The 27,864-nt window shown below is 32.2% G+C and overlaps 13 protein-coding genes across 13 annotated transcripts; 8 read left to right on the top strand and 5 right to left on the bottom strand.

The window, feature by feature from the left end:
- Nucleotides 1-35: 35 nt before the first annotated feature.
- On the bottom strand, nucleotides 36-2,447 carry HSP78 (chaperone ATPase HSP78; the record flags this gene model as incomplete). Its single annotated transcript, XM_003685311.1, has 1 exon — nucleotides 36-2,447. One exon carries the CDS (start codon nucleotides 2,445-2,447, stop codon nucleotides 36-38), a length of 2,412 nt encoding a protein of 803 aa, XP_003685359.1.
- An 815-nt stretch (nucleotides 2,448-3,262) lies between these two features.
- On the bottom strand, nucleotides 3,263-4,045 carry TPHA0D02900 (bZIP transcription factor; the record flags this gene model as incomplete). The annotated part of the gene is made up of 1 exon (XM_003685312.1): nucleotides 3,263-4,045. The coding sequence occupies one exon, from the start codon at nucleotides 4,043-4,045 to the stop codon at nucleotides 3,263-3,265; it is 783 nt and encodes a 260-aa protein (XP_003685360.1).
- A 2,498-nt stretch (nucleotides 4,046-6,543) lies between these two features.
- On the top strand, nucleotides 6,544-8,280 carry EXG2 (glucan exo-1,3-beta-glucosidase; the record flags this gene model as incomplete). Its single annotated transcript, XM_003685313.1, has 1 exon — nucleotides 6,544-8,280. The coding sequence occupies one exon, from the start codon at nucleotides 6,544-6,546 to the stop codon at nucleotides 8,278-8,280; it is 1,737 nt and encodes a 578-aa protein (XP_003685361.1).
- Nucleotides 8,281-8,690: 410 nt separating this feature from the next.
- TPHA0D02920 (hydroxyacylglutathione hydrolase) lies at nucleotides 8,691-9,515 on the top strand (the record flags this gene model as incomplete). Its single annotated transcript, XM_003685314.1, has 1 exon — nucleotides 8,691-9,515. One exon carries the CDS (start codon nucleotides 8,691-8,693, stop codon nucleotides 9,513-9,515), a length of 825 nt encoding a protein of 274 aa, XP_003685362.1.
- Nucleotides 9,516-9,691: 176 nt separating this feature from the next.
- RRP46 (exosome non-catalytic core subunit RRP46) lies at nucleotides 9,692-10,360 on the bottom strand (the record flags this gene model as incomplete). Its single annotated transcript, XM_003685315.1, has 1 exon — nucleotides 9,692-10,360. One exon carries the CDS (start codon nucleotides 10,358-10,360, stop codon nucleotides 9,692-9,694), a length of 669 nt encoding a protein of 222 aa, XP_003685363.1.
- Nucleotides 10,361-10,868: 508 nt separating this feature from the next.
- Nucleotides 10,869-11,516, top strand: TPHA0D02940 (CDP-alcohol phosphatidyltransferase family protein; the record flags this gene model as incomplete). Its single annotated transcript, XM_003685316.1, has 1 exon — nucleotides 10,869-11,516. One exon carries the CDS (start codon nucleotides 10,869-10,871, stop codon nucleotides 11,514-11,516), a length of 648 nt encoding a protein of 215 aa, XP_003685364.1.
- Nucleotides 11,517-12,438: 922 nt separating this feature from the next.
- ALE2 (Ale2p) lies at nucleotides 12,439-13,344 on the top strand (the record flags this gene model as incomplete). The annotated part of the gene is made up of 1 exon (XM_003685317.1): nucleotides 12,439-13,344. One exon carries the CDS (start codon nucleotides 12,439-12,441, stop codon nucleotides 13,342-13,344), a length of 906 nt encoding a protein of 301 aa, XP_003685365.1.
- A 1,574-nt stretch (nucleotides 13,345-14,918) lies between these two features.
- On the top strand, nucleotides 14,919-18,407 carry TPHA0D02960 (uncharacterized protein; the record flags this gene model as incomplete). The annotated part of the gene is made up of 1 exon (XM_003685318.1): nucleotides 14,919-18,407. The coding sequence occupies one exon, from the start codon at nucleotides 14,919-14,921 to the stop codon at nucleotides 18,405-18,407; it is 3,489 nt and encodes a 1,162-aa protein (XP_003685366.1).
- Nucleotides 18,408-18,594: 187 nt separating this feature from the next.
- TPHA0D02970 (flavin reductase family protein) lies at nucleotides 18,595-19,221 on the bottom strand (the record flags this gene model as incomplete). Its single annotated transcript, XM_003685319.1, has 1 exon — nucleotides 18,595-19,221. The coding sequence occupies one exon, from the start codon at nucleotides 19,219-19,221 to the stop codon at nucleotides 18,595-18,597; it is 627 nt and encodes a 208-aa protein (XP_003685367.1).
- A 597-nt stretch (nucleotides 19,222-19,818) lies between these two features.
- TEL2 (Tel2p) lies at nucleotides 19,819-21,927 on the top strand (the record flags this gene model as incomplete). The annotated part of the gene is made up of 1 exon (XM_003685320.1): nucleotides 19,819-21,927. One exon carries the CDS (start codon nucleotides 19,819-19,821, stop codon nucleotides 21,925-21,927), a length of 2,109 nt encoding a protein of 702 aa, XP_003685368.1.
- A 545-nt stretch (nucleotides 21,928-22,472) lies between these two features.
- MDR1 (GTPase-activating protein MDR1) lies at nucleotides 22,473-25,361 on the top strand (the record flags this gene model as incomplete). The annotated part of the gene is made up of 1 exon (XM_003685321.1): nucleotides 22,473-25,361. The coding sequence occupies one exon, from the start codon at nucleotides 22,473-22,475 to the stop codon at nucleotides 25,359-25,361; it is 2,889 nt and encodes a 962-aa protein (XP_003685369.1).
- A 381-nt stretch (nucleotides 25,362-25,742) lies between these two features.
- PCP1 (rhomboid protease PCP1) lies at nucleotides 25,743-26,783 on the top strand (the record flags this gene model as incomplete). The annotated part of the gene is made up of 1 exon (XM_003685322.1): nucleotides 25,743-26,783. The coding sequence occupies one exon, from the start codon at nucleotides 25,743-25,745 to the stop codon at nucleotides 26,781-26,783; it is 1,041 nt and encodes a 346-aa protein (XP_003685370.1).
- Nucleotides 26,784-26,937: 154 nt separating this feature from the next.
- Nucleotides 26,938-27,525, bottom strand: GTF1 (glutamyl-tRNA(Gln) amidotransferase subunit F; the record flags this gene model as incomplete). Its single annotated transcript, XM_003685323.1, has 1 exon — nucleotides 26,938-27,525. One exon carries the CDS (start codon nucleotides 27,523-27,525, stop codon nucleotides 26,938-26,940), a length of 588 nt encoding a protein of 195 aa, XP_003685371.1.
- Between the last annotated feature and the right edge of the window lie 339 nt (nucleotides 27,526-27,864).

Consider the following 27,864-nt stretch of genomic DNA (forward strand, 5'->3'; position numbering starts at 1 on the left):
ATTTATAGAAAATTAAAGTAATTCTACTCTTCATACTACTCTTCATCTGGTTTCTTTTGAGCGTCACCTTCCTTATGGTTTGGCTCAACTTTCAATTCTTTATCTTTAACCGTGACATTAACAGTTTCATCGTTTAGAATTTGACCCTTCAATAAGAAAGTAGCCATTGGGTTTAAAATCTTCCTATGAATTAATCTATTTAATGGCCTTGCGCCGTATAATGGATCATAACCATAATCAGTTAACCAATTCTTTGCGGGTCCATCTAAATTCAAAGTAATCCTTTTATCTGATAATCTCTCTTGTATCTCTTTTAATCTAATGTCAACAATTGATCTCAATACTTTTTTGGACAGTCTGTTAAACACTAATATGTCATCAATACGGTTAATGAACTCAGGCGGGTATTGCTTTTTCATTCTATCGATCACTAGATTCTTTGTTTTCTCTCCAACTATACCATCTTCTGTTGCTGTAGTGTCTGTCAATAGTATATCCTGACCTATATTGGAGGTCATAACGATAATAGTATTACGGAAATCCACGTGGTGACCCAATGAATCTGATAATTTACCTTCATCTAAAACTTGTAGCAAAATTTTGCAAACATCAGGATGGGCTTTTTCAAATTCATCAAATAGAATCACTGAGTAAGGTTTACGCCTTACAGCTTCTGTGAGCTGTCCACCAGATTCACTCATCACATAACCAGGTGGAGCACCAATTAATTTTGAAACACTATGTTTTTCTTGGTATTCTGACATATCAAATCTTACAATATTCGTTTCGTCATCAAATAAAAATTCAGCTAAAGCTTTCGTTAACTCTGTTTTACCTGTCCCGGTTGGACCTAAAAACATGAAACTTGCAATAGGCCTTTTATCACTTGTTAAACCAGCTCTTTGTAATCTAACTGCATCGGATATAACATCAATGGCTTCATCCTGTCCAACTACTCTTTCTTTCAAAGTTTGCTCCATAAATAGTAAACGGTCTTTATCTCCCTTCATTAGTGTATCAGGTGGAATACCTGTCATTTTTGCAACAACTTTTGAGATATCTTGAGATGTGACGGCATCATGTAAAAGTACTATAGAGCTTGGATCGTCACTATTTTCTTCAACCTTCTTCTGGGAAGATAATTTTACTCTTTTCTCAAGTTCCGGAATCTTTGAATATCTAAGTTCAGAAGCTTTTGTGTAATCACCTTCTCTTTGGGATATTTCTAATTCTATCCTGGCTTGTTCAAGATCAACCTTAGCATTCTTTATTTTATCTATTTCTTCTCTCTCAGCTTCCCATATTTCGGTTAACCTCTTTAATTCACTATTCTTTAAATTCAGATCATTTTCAATTGTTTCTCTTCTTTCCACGGAAACTGGATCTGTCTCCTTCTTGAGCGACTCTAATTCAATTTGCATAGTCATGATATTACGATCAAGTTTCTGAATTTCATCTGGCTTAGATTCGTGTTGTAATCTCAAAGCAGCACACGACTCATCAATCAAATCTATTGCTTTATCTGGTAAAAATCTATCTGTAATATAACGATTAGATAGAACAGCAGCAGAGACTAGAGCAGTGTCGGTAATCCTCACACCATGGTGGACTTCATATCTTTCTTTCAAACCTCTTAATATCGATATTGTATCTGCCACAGTCGGCTCTGTTAATAAAATTGGCTGGAAACGTCTAGTTAAAGCTGGATCCTTCTCAATAATTTTAAATTCATCCAATGTTGTTGCAGATATGCATCTAAGACCTTTAGCTAATTTTGGTTTTAAGATATTTGAAGCATCCATACTCCCGTCAGTTTTACCCAAACCTAAAAGCATATGTACTTCGTCAATAAACATTATTATTTCTCCATTAGAGTCGTCGATCTCTTTTAATACATTTTTCAACCTTTCTTCAAATTCCCCTCTGTATTTTGCTCCTGCAATTAGCGAACCCAAATCCAAAGCTATTAGCTGTTTATTCTTCAACGAATCTGGAACTTCACCGGCTACAATTCTCTGTGCCAAACCATCAATCAACGAAGTCTTACCAACACCCGCTTTACCAATTAAAACGGGGTTATTTTTTGTTCTTCTGGATAATATTTGAATAGCCCTTGAGATTTCCTCATCTCTTCCAATAACAGGATCTAGTTTACCTTCTGCAGCAAGTTTTGTTAAATTTGTGCCAAACTTCTCTAAGGCAGGTACATCTTTTTCTTGTTGATTTGGATTCATTCTCATTTGTACGTAATACCTTTTACCATAGAAAGGATTCGATGTGATAATGGAACCAGACTCATTATACCTCCCCGTGAATCTGCTCCCAGGCAGTAACCTTTCAGTAGGAACTGTTCCTACCACAGGCACAACCGATGCCTTCGAGCTAAGTAATAACTTCTTATATGATGCACTTTTTAAGTTCGATTTACTGAATTGTCTTAACATCATGCGTATTTATGTGTTACTATTGTTATTTTAGTTAACGTAACAGACAAACCAAACAAAAACAATACACAATACAAGTCTACTCTTCATAAAGTTTTACAATTCTTTCCAAATTTTGAATATCACACATGCAATTATATCACCACAATATATACGAACGTTAATAACCTGGGGAAAAAGGCAAATAATCATAAAATGAAAAGTTGCAGCAGCGTTTTTTATTTCGATATTTATGAATCACGTAGTACATAGTTATCTCTACTTACGTGTATTTGAAAATAGAATATTTCTTGAGAAACCTATATGTCTGTAAATTGATATACGTCCTTAACAATATCGGCAGTTTCCACAGGGTCCTCTTCGTAAAAAAAAACGAATGCTCACAAGACGACCGCAGAAATCTCCACAATTTTCTCGAAATTTCTCGAAGACTCATCTTAATTTTTAATGAAAATTGTAAAAAGTTTCGAAACTTGAAATTTTGCATTTCGAATTTCGAATGAAAAAAACAGCACTATTACCATTTAAAGGAATATTTCCTTTCGGGAATTCTTCCGAAAGGAAACTGTAAGCGAAGACTCGGATTTTGCCAAAGTGACAGTAAATAATTTTTTTAAAGAGACGAAGAATATGAAATACATGTTGCTGTTTTTTTCCACTTCAAAGATATATATATTTTATAAATGTCATAACAGATCCATATTTCTGGAATAGATATGTCTATCAACTTAATAATGAAAATGTAGAATAAGAATAATAGAATAAAATAGAAAATGAGTCTGAATATATCTGTTGAAAGAAATTGCATTGATAAGCTGCTATTTTAATGATCTGATCAGTGAGGTCAATTCCTTAATTTGAATTTTCAAATTATTATTTTCTATTACAAGATTATCATATTTACTGGCTTTGCTCTCCAGCTCTTGAATATACTTTTTCTTCCTTTGTCTGAATGCCTTTTGTGCATTTCGATTTTGAATAGCCCTTTTGACACTTTTATTTTGTAAACTATAGCTAGTTAATTGTGTCGGTATATGAGTCGATGAAGTACCTCTATAGTAGTTTGATAATACCATCGTATTACTTGAATCTGTTGAAGCAGTTATAGTAGGTAATCCAAGTTTAATTGTAGTAGCGTTACAATCTTGGTATCCAGTATTTGTATATGTAGGCTGTCCATTTTGTACATTATTATATGTATATTCAAATGTATTATGATTCGTTAAATGTTTTGGAAACTGAGAAAGTCTAACTGCTGGTGTATTTAGACCGCAAATTTCATTTGTATTGCGACTATTAGTAGTTTTCTGTTCAATATTGACAGAAGCAGTCTCGATACTTGTCCTGATGTCATTGGAATTGATGTTACCATTTCTAGCACCATCAATACTGCCACCTGAAGGTGAATTATAAACTGCGTTGACGATAGAGGGAGGCATATCCATATTGGTTTCAGTAGCCGCCGGCTTATATGTTATTGACGTGTTGTTCCCATTTCTATAATTGTTCTGCATATAATGAGCTTTAGTCATGTCACTACCCCCAAATTGTTCATTTTGAACGAAATGTTGTTGTGGCAAATGCATATAGCTGTAGTTCATTTTTTATATTTTAATTGTTATTTCAACTAACGATCCTGTTGCTGTATTGTTTAATGCTTATATATCAGTAGTTTTCTAGTAACCATTATATATATTTAATATTTATATTTTTATGAAATAATAGTTACTGAAAAAGCCAATGTTTATCCAATGCCTTTTAAATTTAAAATAATTAAACTAAAAAGGGATAAAAAAGAATAAATTTAAATTGGACTGTAATTGATATTTATATATGACTTTTTTTCTTTCGATATTATATAATTAACCAAGTATTGAAGTGATATATTACAATATAAAGAAATCGGAAGTATACTTGCGTTCCAATGCCTAAATTTTATTTTATATCGAGATATTAGGCTAGTATACGTCCACTTTCACATATGATTTCCTCGTTCGTCGTTTCTATTCCTTTTCTGCTATCAAATACCAAAACAACTTGCATCAAACTTACCATTTGCTTTTGAAATGTCGTAATATACCTAAGCTAAATAATACATAACCATTTAGTTATACATGAACACACACATTCAGATGAAGAAATAAAAAAGAAATTCTATCTTGACTCTATAGCACTCAGCGAAAAAGTGTTATAAATACCAAATGTATCTATAGCATATATGTTCTATTTACTTTTGATACTTACAAAAATCCCGTAATTAAAAAATTAATAAGGCAATATCAGTTGTAATTCTGCGTCGAACCCAAAGAAGGATTCAATTGAATAGTTAATCTTGGTACTATTGGATCATGTATGTTGATATTACGAAAAATCACTCGAAGAGAAATTCAATGAAGTTTTTATTACCTTTTAATTGAATATAAAACAATGCTAATATGGGCAGACGCATGTCCATAATTGTTAAAAACTCGGATGCAGATAATTTTAGCTGGCGTCGTGCTAACAGAAAAAGAAACGAAAGGATGAGCAAGTATAAAACAAAACCAGACGATTGGTTTTATGAACATTTCGCTAACAGTTTTAAATGATAATTGCCATATTAACATAATGTGTGTCGATTCCTCTACACCTGATGTTATATAATGATGGCATCTTTTATATAATATTTAACCTATGGAGTTAACATCGTTTTCGTAGAACATTTTTTTTGCTGGAGAGTAATGCAAGACATTATTAGGAATGATAAATAATTCTTTGGCATTTCAATTAACATGTAATATAATCAAGATTACTAAAACTGTGTTCGGATGTCTTGATGTAAAATGTCCGCCGGAGAAGTTTTCCCATTTATAATATATACTCTTTAAGGAAGGTACAATACTATTTATGTACCCTCAGCTTCATCGTTTGGATGACAACCGAAGCTCCTCCGACTAAAAAGTAATCTTGATTATACATACAGCCGCAGATGAGTATATGAGATTTATACTTTTATAGAATTGTTTATTTAGAAAGCAGGTTCGGAACAGTTTTATTGCGAATTAATTGGTATCCTACCTTTTATTAATGCGACTTTATACAGCTTAAGTCAATGACGGTAACTATATCCGATGAGAAAGTAAGAATAATTGTTTAGTGATCATATTATGAGACCATTTTTCTTCGAAAAAAAACAACATCTACGAAATAGCTGTTAATACGTACTGTACGTAACGTATGCATATATTGTTCATTGGTATGCACATGTGTACTATTTCATGGAAAGTCAATGCATTTTTTGTTTCGAACATATTGACTTCTTTAATACTTTACCGTCTTAATCCATGCATACCGGATTAAATCAGTATATGAACTAATCATTCGTGGAGTGATTATTTTCTAATAGATAATAATAATATATAATAATAATGTTCAAATATCTTCCAGAACAAGCAAAATTATGTGGATGATTTTAAAATAAGTATATATATCCATATATAAATGTGTGTTCATTAAATACCGTACCATGAACCTTACAAGACTCTGTATTATAACATTTTTATTTAGTTCTGTTATCATTCACCCATGATTATACAAGACTGTACATTCACTCAATTACTTGCTTCAATATCATATATATATAGTGCTAGTACCAACTCTCCCTTTGCTTGTATTAATTTACGCGCTATTTATGATATCGTTTTCGTTTTCGTTTTCGTTTTCGTTTTCGTATTGTTTTCTTTTAATTCTATATAGTAAAATAAATGTATACAAGATATGTATTTACATTTAATGAATCTCAGTTTGAAATAAAAACAGAAAGTTCATTATAATGTTTAGATAACAATGCAAGTGATAAGTTATGATCTTCCTTTATGTTGTGTGTTTTTTATCCTAAAATATTAATCTAATATGTTTCCTTGTATTCTATATTAATATTTCAATAAAATTCAATTCAATTGAAATTACTTCACTTATATAATAAATTACTTGCGAAAACTTCTTTGTCTTAATTTATAAAACAAGTACGAGAACGACCCTTTACACCTAATACTATCTTTATTTGTTATTTCAATTTCTATCCTTTGAAGTTGGTAGATGTTCTCAAGACTAAACAAAAATGTTTAGCTTTCTATCGCATATTTTATTTACGCTTTATTGTTTAAGTTTCATAAGCGTGTCTGAAGCTTCAAATGATGGATTGGATTTAATCCAATTGAAAGTTATAAATGATAAATTGAATCTCTTGAAGAAAAAGAGTTCTAATTCTACCACTTCCAATATTAAAGTTGGTGAAATTAGAGGTATTTCTTTGGGAGGTTGGTTAGTTACGGAACCATACATAACACCTTCACTTTACCACAATGCAACCGAAATTTATACTTCAAGTAATTCATCATATTCGAATTTAACTGACCCAATTATCGATGAGCATACATTTTGTGAAAAATTAGGTTACGAAACTGCGGGGAAATTGCTGCAAGCTCATTATGAATCTTTTATAACAGAAGATGATTTCAGACAAATCAGCGAAGATGGATTCAATTTAGTGCGAATTCCAATTGGATATTGGGCATGGAAACAAAACAATGAAACAAATGAATATATCGATGGCGTGTATTTTGAAGATCCTTATTTTAGTAACGGTATACAATTACAATATTTATCCAAAGCAATTGGATGGGCTTCGAAATATAACTTATCAATTTGGGTAGACTTACATGGGGCACCAGGATCTCAAAATGGTTTTGATAATTCAGGAAAAAGGGATTTATATGGTACTCCAGGTTGGTTATCAGTAGATAATTCTACTGAATTGACACTAGCAATTTGGAACGATATTTTTGAAACTTATGTCATCAATGAAGATCAAGATACTACGCCAATTATTGGAATCGAAATTATGAATGAACCATTAAGCTCAAAAGTTTCAATATACGATATCACGAAAGCGTATTATGAAGGGTTTGGCAACTTTGAACGTTTGAAAGAATCAAATTCTAATACTACATACAATACTACCTTTGTAATCCATGATGCTTTTGAAGGAATTGGTCACTGGAATTTAGAATTCAACCCACAATATCAAAATGTTTCTAGTCAATACGTTAATATTAGTGATTTATCATTCAAATCCCAGGATATTTTGGTCGATCATCACCATTATGAAGTATTTAGTGACTATCAATTAGCTAATTCACAATTTAGGCGTATTTATGATATTATTGAATATGGTGAATCTATTTTTGATGAACTAGCATATCATCCTGCCCTTGTCGGTGAATGGTCTGGAGCAATCACAGATTGTGCAACATGGTTAAATGGCGTAGGTATTGGGGCAAGATATGATGGTAGCTATTATGACACTACTAATTTTACCACTGATTCTGATATTACTGGCCAATGTACTTCTCAATTGAGTTTTGAACAATGGAGTGAAGAATACAAAATCAATGTAAGACAATTTATAGAAGCACAATTAGCCACCTATACTTCACAGACTACAGGTTGGATTTTCTGGAATTGGAAAACTGAAGATGCCATTGAATGGGATTATTTGAAATTAAAAGAAGCTGGTTTATTTCCTGTTCCGCTTGATAATTACACATATTTTAATAACGATGGTAGTATTAAGAATTCAGTTTCCAGATCTTTATCGGTTTCAGCATATCCTAAAATGTCTTCTACAACCACCAAAACAACAAAAACAACCTCATCAACAAAATTAAAAAGTCTTGCCACCTCTTTGACTAAGTCAACGATGTATGTCACTAAATTAACTACAACAGCGGTTAGCAGTTCGACATCAGTTTTAGCAATTATGACAATTATTGCAATTTCCCTAATTTGGTTGTAAACGAGTTAAATCAGATGATTTTATACTTCTTATAGATACATAAAAAACCAAACAAATATCAATTTATATCTCATAAATAATAATGTTGCTTCTACTTATCATGTTGAATTTTGACATTGATTTTTTGACACAGAATAACTGAAATTAGCATAACGCTTTCCATCGTAGCAGTATCAAATTTGATTCAAAATCCGTTTAATCTCACCCCCTTCATTAAAAAACAATTGCTTCTTAGATATTGAAACTAAGATTTTTAATGCCTACTTTTAGTGAACTTAATAAGAGATGTCAAACTTTCTAAACACAATAGTATCGTACAGTTTGAATTACTTGTATGGTTTATAAAGTCAACTTACTGAATACCCTTGAATAAATTGGACTATAAGCGAAATCGATATAATACATGAAAGATGTTGGTTAAATTTATTAAAATGAGATGGGCAACCGGTGGTGTTAATTATAGTTATTTGCTGAGCACTGCTGATAAGACTAAATCCTGGTTAATTGATCCTGCAGAACCAGATGAAGTATTAGCAGCACTTTCGGATTCCCAAAAGAGAAGCGTTCAGGCCATTGTTAATACCCATCATCATTACGATCATGCTGGAGGTAACTCTAAAATATTGGATTCACTAGTACGCTTCAGTGGAAACAAAATTGCTGTTATTGGAAGTTCAACGGAATGTCAATCTGTCACAGATGTCACAGAGAATTTGAGGACTTATACATTAGGTTCCATAAATATATTATCCATTCGCACACCTTGTCATACAAAAGACTCTGTTTGTTATTATGTTAATGATTCTGCTACAAAGGAAGAAGCAGTTTTTACAGGTGATACTTTATTCACAGCTGGATGTGGACGTTTTTTTGAAGGAACTGGTGCTGAGATGGACACAGCTCTAAACAAACTGTTGATTTCAAATATTGGAAAAGAAAATTTGACATCCACAAAAGTTTATCCTGGACATGAGTATACAAAGAGCAACTGTAAATTTGTTCGTTCTATGATATATAAGAAAGAAGGAGATAATATTGCCTTTGATAGGTTAGAAAAGTTTGCCAACTCCAATGAAGTTACTACCGGTAATTTTACAATTCAGGATGAACTTGATTTTAATCCATTCATGAGACTACATGATCCATTAGTAAGGAATGCAGTTGGAGACACTAACTCGACATTTCCTGAAGCTAAGGTTATGGAAATTTTAAGAAAGCTAAAAAATTCTATGTGATTACAAGAATTACTTTAAGCTCTCATCAATGTCAAAACTATTTTTATGAAATAATATGTGTTTGCAATTATATTATTAAATTTTTATGCATTTTTGGAAATATGTACATATAGGTATATATGGTAGATTATTTATTTTATAAATGTGTTTTTTCTTTGTTTTCATGATATAGTCATTTATTGAATGATGTTAGAATCAACATTGTTTTGAATGACCTTTCTTAAATCTTGCCCTAATGCTAGACAACTTTTTTCTCCTGTTTCTAGTACTTGAAACAGTTCCTTTTCATTAAAATCACCATTACTATCTAGTAGAAGAACATTATTAACGATATTCATCTCTTTGATTAGCTCAAGAGCTAAAATATGCACAGATCTAGAATTCAACAATTGTGCCCCTGTTGGATTTACTATTACTTCATTGTTTTGACTTATTACTAACGATATACTGCTCACAGTTGACTTTAGAGCAATCCCTGCATCTATCAATGCTAAGAACGCTGCATTAATGCAACAACTTAATTCTTTTTCTGAGAATTCATATTCACTCTCACCACTTTCTAAGATTTGGCAAGTGATTTGACATAATTGTCTTGGATATTGGTATAGTGTTATTATTGGAGTTAAAACTGAACGAAGTTTGTCCTCCATTAATTTTTCCCTAGTAGAAGAAACACCTTTAGCCGGGCGTATTATCACTTCTAATGCCAGTTGCGATGGCAATTCTTGTCTAGCTTTGGGTTCAATAGGGCCTGTGACGGAACATAACACTTTAGTATCATTCCATTCCACTTGGGAAGATCCATCAACATGAGTTAGAACACCACACACAGCTTCAATTGACATTTTTTATTTTATTAAAATTCGTTGTTTATTTTTTTGTCTCCAAGATTGATTAAACTAAAGCGAACCAGATCCTTAACCAAATACTTGTTTCTTTAAGGTACAATCGGTCTATATTAAATATAATGACCTATATTTATATATAAGCTTTACTAACTTTACTATTCATCCAGATGTGATGAGATGAGATAAACTATTTCAGTTTACAATGTTCATATTATACTACTGTAAGATTAAAGTTTTCACATTTTCAAGAGAGACTGTGTGTGCGCTCGTTGGAATTTTTAACCTTTTAAAAATATCTTTATATGGTCACGTGCAGGTCTTCTAAAAAAATAAAAGTTACCAGTAAACCTCTACTCTAATCATTTCGAGACAGCTAAGGGGGTAGTTAATACTTAAATGATATAATTGTTGACGTTAACAGTTCTCATGTTCATTTATTCAGAATCATAAGTTGTTTATTAGCGACTTTTTGATAAATATCCATAAGCAAGAGAACAATTAAATTATGGCGTATTCGGAACCAAGAGATATTTTCAGATATATCCCTAATAAAATAGGGTATCTACGAGTTGTTACAGCTTTAATATCATTTATTACAATGACCAATTACCCATTGATCACTGTATTTTTCTATGGTATGTCGTGTCTGTTAGACGCAGTAGATGGGTTTTTAGCTAGAAAATATAATCAGTGTAGTAAATTTGGGGCTGTCTTGGATATGGTCGCTGATAGATCTACAACATCTGCTCTGATATGTTGGTTGTCTTCAGTATATCCACGACAAATTATAATCTTCCAAGTGTTATTAGCATTAGATTTATCCAGTCATTACATGCATATGAATGCGAGTTTACAATCAGGTAGAGAGTCTCATAAATCTGTTGATGAAAATTCATCGAAAATTTTGTATTTTTATTACAGTAGGAGAGATGTACTATTTTGCGTATGTGCATTCAATGAATTGTTCTACCTTGGATTATATTTGATGCACTTTCACAAGCTTTTAACAACTATTGGTAAATATATAGTGATACTTTGTTTTCCAGGTTTTGCATTTAAACAATATGCAAATATGATCCAATTGATAAGGGCAAGTTATATTTTAGCACAAATTGATTCAGATGACGTAAACCAAACCGTTGCCGATGTTTAAATAAGGATATTTCATTGAACAGTGTAAGCAGTGTATGTCTTCCTGTTTACAACCACATACGTATATATATATATATATATATATGCATGCACACAGGAAACTTAGATTACTATAATTTTAATTAAGATGTGTAATTAACAAATAGTGTAAATTGTATAAAGACGCCATCGTAGTAGAAATGTGTAAACCAAAACGCATTACATAGCGTATGTCGTTCAACCTGTTTCCAATATTCTGTAATGTATGGTTGTTATTTTTAATTATTTCATAAACACACACAGACATATATACAGATATTCAAGTGATTAAATTGTTTAAAAGTTTCGAAATTTAGTTGTTTTTTCAGTTCCTAACCCGTAAGTATGCCCTACTTCGGAAATTAAAAAGCAACAATTAACAGGTTCGAAATCGAGAGATTCAGTATCCTCCTCATCAGACTTATATCTTCGAAGAGAGGACAAGAGGGCAGTTCAGTCTAGGCTGAAGGAAAGTAACTAACATACATATATTGTATCTCGAGAATTCTTCGATATGTTTGTTTGATAGTATAGAATATATGTTTTAGTAAATATACACACGTACACACTTTTTCTCTCTTTTTTCGTTAATTGTTTCTTTGTGAAGAGGACTGAGCATGTCGCAACGATCGTTTCAGTATTTGATATCCTTTTCCCCTGCGATCTTTTAATTCAAATGCGATTATTTCCTCTATTGACAAGATCTGAGATGACCTTAAAAAGATGCTTTCTAACAAACGAAACTTTATATAATCTCTTTCTTCTAGTATTCTCCTGGTTTAGTATATAAATGAGTTAGAAATTATAGAAATATTATTATATATTGAGCTTTTCATTATAGGTTGGCTCATCATAAATAAGAGACTAAGGCATACGACAGAGTATAATAGATAAAAACTAACATAATGGACTTTGTAGTTAACGGAGTAGTGGAGTTGCCACAACCTGGTTTCTTTAATGAAACGATTATTCCTTTTTTGATGGAAAATAATGTTATTCAATCAGAAAGAATCGCTGCAAATTTGCATTCTATATTTTACATTTCAATCTTCTATCATTTATGGTTTTTATTTGGTACTCAAATAATGTTCCCAAAGATTGCTAATCTATTATTTGACAAAAAAGATGAAACTTTGACTGACAAGAAAAAATACAATGCTCTAATGATTCAAAGTGGTATTCATTTAGTTTCTTTCGTTCAGGCAATCATTGTATTATATCTATCCTTAAAATGTATGTTATATGATGAAGAATATTATCAAGTATACACGGATTCGTTTTCAAGAATCTTTGGTAGCATAAGGGCAACAGAAGTGATCTGTGTCTATGCAATCGGCTATTTTGTTTGGGATATTTATATTTCAAGTAGATACTCTGAATTGCCATTCATTCTTCATGGAATCATCTCCACTGTAGTGTATGTCATTGGACTAAAACCATCTATCCAATACTATGCTCCAGTTTTCTTAATGTTTGAATTAAGTAATCCATCATTGAATATCAGATGGTTCCTAATGAAATATTTCCCTAACCAAAAATCCCTTTTAACTGCGAACAATTTAATGTTGATGGTTATTTTCTTTTTCTGTAGAATTGCATGGGGCTGGTTGCAAATTGGGAAACTATGCTACGATTATTACATGACAATGGATCAACCAGGCGTCAATCAATTAGACACCATCATTATTGTCGGTGGCAATTTAGTACTAGACGTATTAAACATCGTTTGGTTCCGCAGTATGTTACTTGCAGCCATTAAAGTACTCAAACAGAAGTTTGTGAACAAAAAAGAAAACTCTAAGAGAGATTAGATTATGTGAGGTACAGTCTTAAATAACAATTCTTCACATAACAGTATAATGACGTTTACATGATTTCTTCTATTGACATGTTGCAGGCAAGAGAATGTAAAAAAGCAAAAAAAAAGAAGACTAATTCCAAGACATCACTAGATACTATTTATACATAGACATATATTATTGAGTTTCGACATTAATAGAATATAATTGTATTATTATCTTATTGGCAACAGTTCCCACTAACCAATCTTAAAAGCAGCCTCTAAAGATTTGAATTTAAAACAAGAATTCAAGATTATTTTTCTATTATAATTGGGAAACTACTAATTTTATTACAAAAACATCTCAAAAGGAAGAAATTAAAGCCAAATTTGTCCCACACAAGGGACTTTTTATTAATAAAAATGCGTATTCCGATTTTTAGTTTTTGAAAACCGAAGGACTCTCCCTCTCTAACAAGATTCCTAAAAAGATACTTGAAATCATCAATTTCAGTACATTGTTAGCATCTACCTTAACAGGTGAAGAATGAAACGTATTTACACACACACACATTTCGGCTCATATAAACACACCATCTCATATGAACTTTGCCGATACGTGAATGTTTGTTAAGGGTCCTTTCCGTCATCAATACTTGAAACTTGCTCACACTAACAATGGCAAAGCTAATCAAGTGCATTGCTTATTGATAATTGCTACATTTTCATATAGGTAGTCCACATTTCTATAAGTACATTACTTAACTATCTTGTTATTTGAACTGTCATCCAACAAAAGAATTCATGGCTACTGCATCAAAAACCAAAAAGATAAGCATACCTACGTACATACGCAAGAGACATTCCTCTCGTAAATCACATCGCCACCGTAATCATTCCACAACCACAATACATGACCTTACTAACTGCATATCCAGCAGAAAAGACGGTTAGCTGCTTCATCTTCAAGTGTTACAACTTCAATGAAGGTCTGGTCTTGCGTGCTACATCTTGTATGACATGATTGATGTATCCATTATCTTCTGTATTACGACGAAAAGACCTTCAGAGGAGGGACAAAAAGATGCGAGAGCGCTTCTTTCGAGAAAAGAAACAAGCAGTATGGCGGCACTCGAGAAAAAAATGAGAATGAAAATTGAAAATAAAAAAAAAGAAAGAAAGGATATACACATTTACGTAACTACAACCTTGAAAGAAATTTCATTAAGATAGTTTAAATTATTATCATTTCTTCTAAAATTAACTCAACATCTAAGATGTTTAACTTATTACGTTGATCAGATCTCTTTTCTCTTCTTGTTTCATTCAATGTTGTTTAATCATTTTAGCATTTCATTTATATATATGTCTATATGTGTTAGTAAAAATGAATAGTAGTATTTCTTTCGTCGAAAAGGTAAAATTAATACAATATAAGCATTTACGTAACTTATCGGCATCTTTACCCTTAACCTTTTGTTATATCCAGAAACAAAACAAGAACAACTAAAAGGATCGTTGTACTCTGTTATCAAGGAAATATCTATCTTAAGTTTGTGTTTTTTTGATAATTTATAATTGAATGGAATTGAATTGAATTTAGCAATGTCTGATTACTTTTCCTTGGATGTTCCAAAGAATCCCGATCCTTTGCTGACTCCATCTCAGATTCTGGATCAACCTTTGATCACAGCTAGTGATTTAATCACTAGCTGTGAAGAAAATGAAATTCACGCCGGACAAGGCCCTACTCAACAAGACAATAATGACCATCCTCAAAACCAGTATGATCCAAATGAGAGAAGAAGTAGCGTTCCAAATGTACGTTATAATCCATTGATGTACGGTGCCGATAGCTCGTTACCAAATTTAAGTGAAGGAGGGAATTCTTATCAACAGCATGCAAGAAACTCTTCCTTACCACAAAGCACCTTTAACTATTCGTTAAACAATGGCTCAAGTACATTAACTCCTCAGTTTAATGCGGACATGAATTTGAATTCAACAGAGCCTTCGCTTTTTAAAGATTTAGCAACCGAGTCTATGTCGCTGAATACGTCAGCTTTGATTGATAAAATGAATTACACAAACAACGCAGTTTCGAAGGAAAATAAAGATTATATTTTGCCAAGATCTCATAGAAGTTCTCCTTTTTATACCACTGTTCCAATCCCAAAACCAGTTAAAATATCTGAAAACGATTCCGTATCAGGATCTGAAGGTTATGCAGAAGATGAAATTTATGATGAGAGTAATCATTTCGTTAAAGAATATCCAACGGTTTTACTAGCCGATAGATTTTATAAATGGGGAAAAATTTTGAAGGCTCTTTGCTTCTATTTGAAAGAGGTTGCTTATTCTCAAGAAGAATTTGCAAGAATCAATACACAATTAAAAGATTCTGTCAAATTTAAATTCTTAACTGATTTAGATGAGACAACAAACTCATTCGTCGATCCTTTAACCACTAAACAATTGACTAAGAAACAACAACCAATCACGTTAGCCGAACAGAAAAAATTAAAGAACCCAAATGCAAAGGCTGTAGAATATGTTGAAGTTCCTGGATCAGCCTCTGCTGCTACAGGTTCAAGTGCTGCCCTGATTAACCATGATTTTAATTCTGCCTTAGCTGCTTCAGGGTTCATGAAGTTTGGTTCAGGATCTGTCCAAGATTTGCAGATAATCCTGAAAAAATATCATTTATCTCAAGCTAGTCAACAATACAAAATTTCTAAAGAAATCACTACCAATATCATTCCAAAATTACTTGACTTGAGAAAGGATCTTAAAATTAAAGTTAGAGATATCAAACAACTGCATGACAATTTTAAAACTAATATCAGTGACCATATCACAATTACATCTCAGTTATTACATAAGTACATTGCCGCTTGCAAAGTTGTTCAAAGCCCAAAATATAATACAAGGGTTCAAAAAATTAAACCAAAACATGATCCATTTTTGTTGAAGTTACAGTTGGATTTACAATTAAAAAGACAGTTAAAAGAAGAAAACTATCTAAGAGAAGCTTTTATCAACATACAAACAGCAGGTTTAAAGCTTAGAAAAATAGTTTATTCTAAAATCCAAGACACACTACAGTCATATTCTATTTTGATTGGTTCAGAGGCTCAATTAATGCTAAAAAACCTTTGTCAAGAATTACACACTGGTATTTGTTCTAACCCTCCTGCAGTTGAATGGGATCAATTCGTTGCATGCCATACAAAGGGTTTGATGAATTGGAGTTCAGTTGATCCAATCCCTTCCGAAAGACAAGTTAGTGACATCGATTACCCTAGAAGAAAATCACCATTAGGTAAATGTGTCAAATCTGGGTACTTGAAATTCAAAAAAGACGATTTGAAGGTATCAGATGGTTATTTTGTTCTTACAGCCAATTTTTTACACGAATTTAAGAGTAGTAATTTATACAAAAGTGGAAACCATTCAACAACGACATCTCTCCAGAGTCAAAAAAATACAAAAGCTGCCACTCCTAAGTCAAGCAAGAGTAGTAAAAATAAAGCCCAAACTGGAAATTTACCTAATGCAATTCCAACAACTAGTAAGAAAAAGACATTAAGTCCAAATTTTAGTATTCCATTAGATTTATGTACTCTTGTGGAAAGTACTGATAGGAAATTAGTATTGCGTGCTCCTTCAATTGTTCCAGAAACCGTTGAAGTTGCAACACATGCATCCGAGAAGACTCATATTCTACCTAGCGATATTCATCTTGAGCATGGTAAAATTTCAGGTAACTTTGCTCCTCATATATCTAAAGATAAAAAGTCAGGAAAAGCTAGTGGATTTGCTAAATTTTTGAGGGGTCCTACTCATCATAAGAATAAAAGCTCCAGCTCATCTAAGACACAACAACAACAAGCTAAAGTTGCCGCTCAACATGCTGCTAATGTTTCTCTAGAACCTAGATTATGGACATTTACTCTTGAAGAAGATGTTCCAACAGCTCAGGATCTTAAGTATTTCCGGAAATGGGTAACTGACATTAAACGTTTGTTATCATTTAAAAATGTCGCCGAAAGAGCTGAATTTATTGAAGAATGTTCCATTAAGAATAGGGCAGGTTTACCTCATCCAATGTTGTCGAGAAGTTCATCTACGGGTTTCGTGCATAGTAATTCATCTTCAATTCCTGATTTTAATGATCCATCAAAGGCATATATCAATTCAGTAACTCAAAGCTCCTTGAACATTCCTGATTCTAGAAATGCATCCAGTGGTCATGTTGATAATTCATTTTTAATGTCGCCGATGTTAGACGATAAAGGTAACTTAATCAGTCCCAATAGGCCATCTTCTATCATTCAATCTATCCAGAACGCTAGTATATCAAGTAGAGTTCCACAACAATTTCAGTTAGATTCTTCCGTTTTGAAGACAAAGAGAAGTACTCCAAATTTTTCATCGGTTACACCTAATAGACAACCCTCTGACGACAGTAATGGTGGTTACTTTGCGCTTCCTTTATCTCACCAAAGATCCATCTCAAATCCTACTTCACCACCCTATCTAGAGAGGCTAGAAAAAAAGATTTCAGGAGCATCAAGTATATCTAATATGAATGTTAGTTCAAACTCATCTGCTATTATACCTAATTTTAAAAGTATCAATAGTAACTCAGTTCCTGTCAGTGCGGAAAGTGGAAACGAAGATGTAAATAGGATCCCAGCCATGAAGGTGAATGATCAACATGTTCCATTGCATCCTCCTAATTTTCAAAGAAGTACAAGTGCTTCTAGTCTTCCAACTTCTAAAGCAACTGGAGAAAATGAACCCTCATCAACTGGGTTGTATAAGAATAGCAATACCAGTGGACATAGTTTGAGTGCAATTCCTAGCGCTGCTGCTACCAGCAGAGTTGCAAATACACGAAAACACAAAAAGAATGTTTCCTTCAGTTCTTTAAGCAGTTTGAAATTCTCAAAGAGATCTTCAACAGCTTTAGGACCTTTTTATAATGAACAAATGATGCATAACGGTATAGAAGAGCACGATGACGATGATGCAGATCATATTCCACATACAGGTAAAACAGTTAAACTATCTCAATCTTTGTATTCGTAAACTGAGAAGGTAAAACTTCGAATTTTGGCAATCTGATCCATATATATTAACTATATGACATTGATAATAATAACTCATAATGATATTTAATGTTTTTTACTTTAGAAAATCCTAAACAGATCCTAAATATTCAGATTTATTTATGTCTTGATTAATTGAATATAGATTATTTATTTGAAATGTATCGTCATTGGATTTTATTGCCTAACATATGAAAGAACCTATCATAGTAAAGTAAACCTCCTTGAGCTTCTTCCTCTTCGTTCACTATAATATCTTCAACCTCACCTACCCATATTTCATGATCACCGGTTTTAAACACATCACTCTTCTTACAAATCAAAGTCTTCTCTGCCATTTTCAGAACTGGTATCTGTAAATTTGAATTCTCGATAGAATAGTTCTCAAAAGTAACGTTCTCTTCTAAGTCCATAAATGGTTGGCTTGGTTGAATAGAACCATCCATTTTAGAGGTGATTGCACCTTTACTGAACAATCTGCCCATATCCACAGAAGCTTTGGTCGGTGACATGATGTGAACTGCAAAATACTGATATTTATGCAGTGCTATTGAAGTAAACGACGGTAATTGTAAATTAAATTCCAACTTTGGTTTAGGCAGTACACATAAAGAGGTTACAGATGATGCAACTAACCCTCTGAACTCGGATTTTGGAGAACCTATCGGATTAGCAATGGAAAGAAGCATAACTTGAGTGGCCATCTTTCTCATAGTCTCCTTAAACCTATCTTGTGTAATGACATGCTTATGAATTGTAGAGTTATATCTAACAAAATGTGTTGTTTTTAACATATCCTAAGAGGAACTATTTCAAGTAATAACTTTTCTTACTATCTCCAATGTCGTACTTTGTATTGTATATTTCTATTAATTAAATGGTCTCGAATATGGAATTATATTAGATCATTTATTCAATTAGACACAACTATAATAATATTAAGTTGGAACCATATATGTACATATCTATTTCACAACTGAATTCTATTTAATTATATAATTAAATATTGTATATAGATCTTTCATAGATTTTACCTATGCGGATGCCATCGCTTTCGAGTAGTCCCAAATTTTATAGTGACAAATAATATTCAATGCATCATCGCCTTCAAATCGAAATATCATTTGATGTGTCAAAGGTAATTGAAAGTTGAAGTTTAGAATAGCAAGTGAAATTTTGATTAACCATTGATTAATTAAAAGTAATCGTTATATAGATCTATTGAAGCATCTTTTTGTATTCTTTCTCTAAAAAAACATATAAATTCTTTATGAAGTTGCATTGCTGAATAATTGAGAAATTGGGATGAATAATAGCATTTATATGGCAGGCAATTGAATTCAAGCTGTATTTGCGTTGTGGATAGTACATAAATTATAATAATTAGCCGTATGGATAGGAATTTGGTCAATAATTTGGGTAAAGGCGCCAACTATGAGAAGCTTGAAGCTGTGTTAACTGGGGTTTTAGATGAGAAAATTGGATTGAACCTTGAAGTGGTTATGATAATTATCACTGTTGTATGTCCAGTCTATCCTTCTTTACAAAGTTCATTAAAGAGTAAGTTGCTTCAAATTATATCTAATTCTTATCTTTTATTTTCTAATATGATCAATTATTCCTCTAGATTGAAAGATTCCAGTAAAAATTTAGAACGACAAATTTATCTAGATATATTGATTGATTTATTAAGATACCACCCTACACTGCTATACAATTATATGCAATTGCTAAAGTCATCAAAGGAAGACTTGGATATATTAAAGTCTGTGTTCTTTGGAAGCAGGCTGTTTAATTTATTGTCAAGCTCATTGAGTATAGTTGACTATATCGAAATATTAACCATACATTTCAAGTGTTTTTTGGATGAAACATCTTTTGATGAAATAAACCTATATCAAAAAACGGGAGAAATGTTGACATCATTCTTTTCTTTAAATCCATTATTTACAATGGATATAATTTTAGACAAACTGTTACTCTCAGAGGATCAGTATTGGATTCATTTTAAAAATATTATTACTCACTCGAAAAGAAATGTCAGAAGAAATATTATAATAAACACCTTATTCCCATATTTTGATATCAGAGTTATTGAAAAAAATTACATTGAAATTTTCGAAATTCTAAGTCAGTTACAGGTGCATCAATCAATAGATTATCAAATGCTAACAAATTTGAAATCAACTATATTGATTGAAATTATTTTAAAGATCATACCAGAAGTAATGGTCACTAATTTTACAGATAAGGCATTAAGACGATTTAGTGATGTAAATGTTTACGACGATGAGAAAACTTGCCAGATATTGTGCATGTTATTATCTTACCGCACTACTTCTGAGCAACGTGTTAAAATTGCTGAAAGCACTGCATTTTTGAATGGTGTCACTAAGAGATTAACCAACAATGAATTGACAATCAGGGAGCGTACAATGTTTATTGCAAAAATGGTAACTAATGGAACCTTGGAGTATGAGAGCTCATTTGATATTATTATTCCAAGACACGATTTCAAGAACTTGCAAGTGGCAAAGACTATCAAGTTGGAAAATCTAAAGTTAGAGACTAATAGATTAGTTGACCAAGACACGGAAGGGAAATTAGATGCAATTTCTAAATTTAATGATTTGAACCTAGACACAGATAGTGATGATGATGAAGATTCTTATACAAAGAAAAAAATCGTTTTCATGAAAGATTTATTATTAGAGTTCGAGAATATAGATAAATCAAAACGCAACGATTTTGTATCATTGTTAAAGACTACAGTTAAATTAGTTAGGCAAAAGAGAAATTTTATCTCTGAAGTTTCATACTATGCTGCTAAATTGATTGTAAACATTTGTACTTTAAATAATAATTTTGAGGAAAAGGATTTTGAGGCTTGGAGAATTAATGCATTAGAGACAATTTTATTTGTTACCCCTGAATCTATAAAAGATATTTTAAAACTATTATTTACTACAGAACTCTCTCTCCAACAAAGGATGTCTATCCTTTCTTCTCTGGGATTATCAGCTAGAGAGCTACGTGGTTATGATGATGAATACATTGTAAAATATGAAACTGATTTTTTTGAACAAAAATTACCATGGTCCACAAATCAAAGTCCTATATCATTGCAATCTGCTGAACAAAGCACAATTACAGAAATAAACCCGGCCAATAATAGTATAATGGAGAATTCACAAGTAACATGGAAATCTAAAAAACTATTGAAATCAAATAAAACTAGTAGAAAAAATGAGTTTAGAAAGCATGCAAGTATTTTTTTTTATCCTCTAGCGAACCAGTGGCTGAATGGCATAGATTTAGGAACTTATGATAAAATGTTTAAACTGCATTATTTAAAAACATTACATATCATACACGAATGTGCATTCCCATCGAATGATTACAAAGATATAACAGCATTATATGAGGAAGTCTTAGCAGATGGGCTAAAACAAGAACTACCAATTGAAGACCTTGTCATTTCGATAAAAGATAGAATTTAAAACTAAAACAAAAACAAATTATCATTCTCATTATCATTATCATTATCATTATTATTATTATTTAAAGATGAAAGATTTAGAAAAGTAAATAGCATTTTTAAAAAGTTTCACTAATAATAGAATTTTACAATTGAATCAAGAATAGGACTATGTAACTTATGTCAACTCAGACTATACTTGTTACACGTAAATAATGTTCTGTACTGACTCAAAAGAAAGTATCTTGTTCTTAAATGTCAATTATTTGAGATATCGGAAACCTTTGAGAACACGATGCTTTGAAATAAAGAAAAACTCTATACTGAAAAAAAGTTTTGACAGAATATAATTTAGATAACATAGGGGATTAGTTTCTTTTACTTCTTATATGTAGGTAATGTTTGTACATTTGTATATTATCGACATGATTTAACTTGGTTATTAAACTTGTTTTGTTTGAATTTGATATTTTTGCAATAAGAGGTAGTGAACTATAGCTTAAGGAAGAAGAACCACTAGATAGAGTTTTTGACACCAAAAAATATATTAATATTGGCTGCTTTGTGATGTCATTTTTAGGTTCCTTACGCCAAAAGGCAACATTCATTGATAAAATAGCTGAAAGTTTTTTACCTTCTCTTACTAGAGACGAAAAGTTTAAGCTAGAATACAGATTACCTGATGAAGAACTAATAGTGGATGATATAAATGCAGACCTTTCCTTTGTTGGAGCCCATAGTAAATTAAGAGAAATTCAGAACCATAGGACCAAAGAACAGAATGTTGGAGCATATGTGTTTTCAGGTAGGTTATATCTAACAAAACATTTTTTGGTATTTAGAGATGCATTCGATAAAAAATCTTGTGTTTTGTTACTTAACCTATCAACAATAAAGAGAGTGGAGAGAACTCCATCTGAAGCAAATAATTTTTCTCTAACATTGACATTGTATACTGGGTCTGAAGTATTGATACAGTTGATGGGATTGAAATATAAATCTGAACAATTTTCTGCTCAATTAAAATTACATTTAAAGGAGAATATAGAAAATGCAAGGAAATTACCTCAATTTTTGAACACTTGTTATTCGGAGTTCATACTTAACAAGAACATTATGCATAAAACAGATTTGATACCACCAAAATCAGGACTTGGACAACAATTCAAATATCCTGGTAATCCTTCAATGGAAAAAGAAAAACTCAAATTAAGACTTTGGTTTGATTATTTTAAGGAGAATGGTGAAAATATGGGAATAGTTAAAAATCATATATTTCATAAACTAGTTAGGGTCGGTTTACCTAATAGAATTAGAGGTGAAATTTGGGAATTATGTTCTGGTGCCATGTACCTACGTTACGCCAATGCGGGTGAATACCAACAAATATTAGAAGAAAATCAAGGGAAAACGTCACAAGCAACAGACGAAATTGAAAAAGATTTAAAGAGATCCTTACCTGAATACAAAGCATATCAAACATCGGAAGGTCTAAATAGGTTAAGGAATGTGCTGACTGTTTATTCTTGGAAAAATCCAGATGTTGGATATTGTCAAGCAATGAATATCGTTGTAGCAGGTTTATTAATATATATGACAGAAGAACAGGCATTCTGGTGTTTATATAACTTGTGTGACGTGTATGTTCCTGGTTATTACTCCAAAACGATGTATGGTACTCTGTTGGATCAAAAAGTGTTTGAATATTTTGTCGAAGATAAAATTCCAGTGTTATGGGAGCATATACAAAAACAAGATATTCAACTATCCATCGTTTCATTGCCATGGTTTTTATCATTATTTTTCACATCGATGCCGTTAGAATTCAGTTTTAGAATAATGGATATATTTTTTCTTAATGGCTCAAGAACATTATTCCAGGTTTCTCTTGCGATATTAAAGGTCAATGGTGATGCGTTATTAGCATCAGAAGAAGATGGTACTTTTATTGCTGTTTTGAAGAATTATTTTCAAACTTTAGGCGACAGTGCATACCCAGATTCAGATGATCCTAAATTAAGAAGTATTACTAAATTTCAACAGCTGCTTGTAACAGCCTTTAAGGAATTCAATGTTATTACATCTCAAATAATTTCTCAACAAAGGCATAAATTTGAAAAGGAAATAACCTTAAATATTGAAACTTTTGTTAAGAAAACACAAATTCGTCAAATGCCTAAAACTTTCTATCTTCATAGTACTGACTTATCAAATATCTATGATATTTATTATCAAAGTATAGAGACATATAATATAAGTCTCGGTAAAGGTTCCTCTAGTATGAATTATGACGTTTTTGTTCAATTTTTAGGTAAATTTTGTGATTGGTGTAAGCCATGTGAAGCAGATAATGATTCCAGATTTGTTGAACAGAAAAATGAGTTTTTGAAGAAATTATTCAATTACTGGGATACGAATGATTCTGGTGAACTGACGTTAAATAATGTTGTAGCTGGTTTAGATAAGTTGAAGACAGATGATTTATTAATCATGATAAATAATTTTTTCAATTTATATGATAAGGACGGTGATGGCGAATTGCATCGTGAGGAGGTCCTTGCTCTCTCAGAGGGTTTATTATTTTTGACAGAACCATGGAGATCAGGTAGATATGTTGATGTTCTTACTAAAACAGCAATTGAGAATGAGATTGCTGACAGAATTGTTGAACAAAAGGCACAAGAAGAAGATGGGGATGACACAATTGAGTTACCGAACGATGTTGAAGTAAATGAAGAAAAATATAAAAATGAACAGTCTGAAAGGTATTTGAAGGCAGCTAGTAATTTCTTACAAAGGTCCATTGAATATGCTAGATCAGTGGATCTACCTTCTGATTTTAACTTAATAGAACTTTCTGATGATGAAACTGGAGGTTCTAGTGAATCTACAGATGCTATAAAGAAGAAAAATTTGAACACCTTAAAAGCTAACGCTGCTTTGGATCCAACACACCCTAAACGATTAGATATGGCTACATTTAGAATGATTATCCTTGCGGATGAAACATATGAATTATTTTTTTCAGAAACTTGGAGATGTTCTACACATGTTAATAAATTAATAGACACAGATAATACAAGAGGAAAGGCCTTGCGTGGTATGTTTGATGGGTTTATGGCTGATGGCAGAAAGGTTGCCAAACAAGTCCGTATCCGTGTTGATTCTGTTGCTACCACTAGAAGTAGAGGAGATTCTATATTAAGTACCGATACTAATGCAACATCAAACACCCCAATGGCAAAATCTCTCTCGTCTTCTACTAAAGAAGATAAATTCGAAGATATCGATGATTTTACTTCAGAACAGCAAGAGGAACGTGATGATCTACTAGGAAATTCATGGGTAGAAATGGATATCGATGATACCATGATAGAACCTGAAAGAAAACAAGTTCTCTCTAGGCCTCCAATGAGCAACTCCATATCAAAGGATTTAATTGAATTTGAAGCATAAAACATTTACTTCAACTTAGCATATACGACTTGTCTAGTAATTTGTAGATATATATATATATATACGAATACTAAAAATAATAAGATAAGTGTTTTAATCTTGCATAACAACCAATATAAATAATATAAATAATTCATGATCCCCTTAGCCTTTCTTATTTAGATTATTCATTTAAATGCGTTCGAAACCAATTAAGTGACTACGTTATTACAAAAGGGCAATGTTTTTAAGTTCCGGAAAAATATTAAGGAAACTATAATTCAATGTATACAAAGTCAATGAATATATCAGATGTTGTGTAAACGTAAGAGACGGTAAACTATTTAGAAATAAAGATCGTAGTTTACTTTGTTAGATTTGAAAAGGGCAGTTGCAGAAGAAATGGTTTTTATGCTAACCCCAATCGGTAGGGCGTCAATGATTAGATCATTAGCCTCACAAAGATTGTATTTTACAAATAACCTCATAAGATCACAAAGAAATATATTAAAGAGTTCGTTTTGGAGTCCTAATATTGTATTAAGGAAACATGAAATAACTAAGTCGAGCATAATTAACCAATTGCTAGCAAGAAGAACGTTCTCTACGAAAGCAACTAGTTTCGCAAAATGGAATTCAAATGAGAATACTGCAAGTCGTTATTTGCGTTTAAATAGATTTCAACAGTTTCAGCACTTACAAGGTAATAATAATTCATTGGGGAAAGTAACATTAACGGCCGTTGCATTGATGACAGGTATATTTTTCCTTTCACCCTATATATTCGAATATGTCCCACCTTTTACTCATTTCAAAAAGAACCCCACTCATTTAATATATACATTATTGGGTATTAATGCCGTTGTTTTTATGATGTGGCAGTCACCTAAGTCATGGAGATTTTTGCAAAGATATATGCTACTTGAGAAGAGTAATATCTACAGCAAATGGTCCTTGATCGGCAGTGCCTTTTCTCATCAAGAATTTTGGCACTTGGGTATGAACATGCTTGCACTGTGGTCTTTTGGTACGTCCTTAGCCACTATGTTAGGTGTTTCAAACTTTTTTTCTTTATATATGAATAGTGCAATTGTGGGATCTTTATTTTCTCTATGGTATCCAAAAATTGCTAGAATTGCTATGATTGGCCCTAGTCTAGGTGCCAGTGGCGCCCTATTTGGTGTATTTGGTTGTTTTGCTTATTTATTCCCTAAAGCAAAACTATTATTATTTTTCTTCCCGATTCCAGGTGGAGCATGGGTTGCATTCTTAGGAGCAGTCGGTTGGAATCTAGCCGGATGTGTTTTGAGATGGGGATCCTTTGATTATGCTGCACATTTAGGAGGTTCAGCGATCGGTGTGTTCTATGGCTGGTACATTAGCAAGATTGCTAGACAACAAAGGGATAGGAGATTACACCAACAAACAGGTAGATGGTTTTAATGGGATGCATTTTCAGCTACTATTCCCCTTACATGTAAATATCTTCAATGAAAATCACCTGTTGGTAAAACTTCAATCACTGTCATATAATAAAATTACAAATATATACATGGATAGGAATATTATAATATATAAAAATCTTAAATAAAGCTGTTTACTCTCTATCTTTCATTAAACCACCACGGAGCACATACATCTTATTTCTTGAAAGTGCTGACAATTCAGTTGGATTCCAAGAATTTGAAACTTCACCTAGATCTTCAGATTTTGTTGCTCTTTCTATTTTTGAGATCAGTTCTTCATACGATAATGGTTTACTATTTCTTGGTAGAATTCTCGAGTTATTTTCATCAATTTTATCAGTATCGTAAGAGATCTCTTGCAATTTGTTAAGAAAAGACATTTGATATTTCAATCTCTTTTTTATATGCAATATATCTACACTTTCAGTTGGCAATCCTGAAAGTTTCAGAAGTCTTCTGATTGTCTCATCAGATATGTCTAAATTTGAAGAAGTTGTTCTTGCAGAATCGGAATTCAGGTACTCTTCGATGGAAGCAGAATCCTGTTGCATAAACTGTTTTACTTCATCCAGAGTGTTAAATTTGCTACCAATCCATTGCTTCAATGGCATACTTGAGTTACCACTCAATCCACGAGTGAAATATCTCAAAGAGCCACTAAAGCGCCCTATTCTTGTTAATCTGATTAGGGACATTTGTTGCTGCATGGGAGTGAACATGTAGGGATATTGCCAGTGTTTGAATTCAATTGCAGTAACAATATAAAATCTTGAGTGAATTGAATAGTTGATAATAAACTATGGGTTCACAAACGTATCTAATATATCTTCTATTTATAACGGTACCCTGTAAGTATATAAGATTAAAGATATTTCCTAATTAGAACAGTACGTAGTTAATGACTGGTAAGTGACTGCAGCAAGATCGAGCAGAAAGTATACTTAGAAGGAAGCATCCAAGATGCATCGAGTTAAAGCAGGTCACGGTAACTGTTTTCAATCTTCATGAGCATTCCAGGGATATAGTATAACACTTTTAACATAATATATCATAACTAC

The sequence above is a fragment of the Tetrapisispora phaffii genome, chromosome 4 (genome assembly GCF_000236905.1).
Source record: "Tetrapisispora phaffii CBS 4417 chromosome 4, complete genome".
Lineage (NCBI taxonomy): Eukaryota > Fungi > Ascomycota > Saccharomycetes > Saccharomycetales > Saccharomycetaceae > Tetrapisispora > Tetrapisispora phaffii.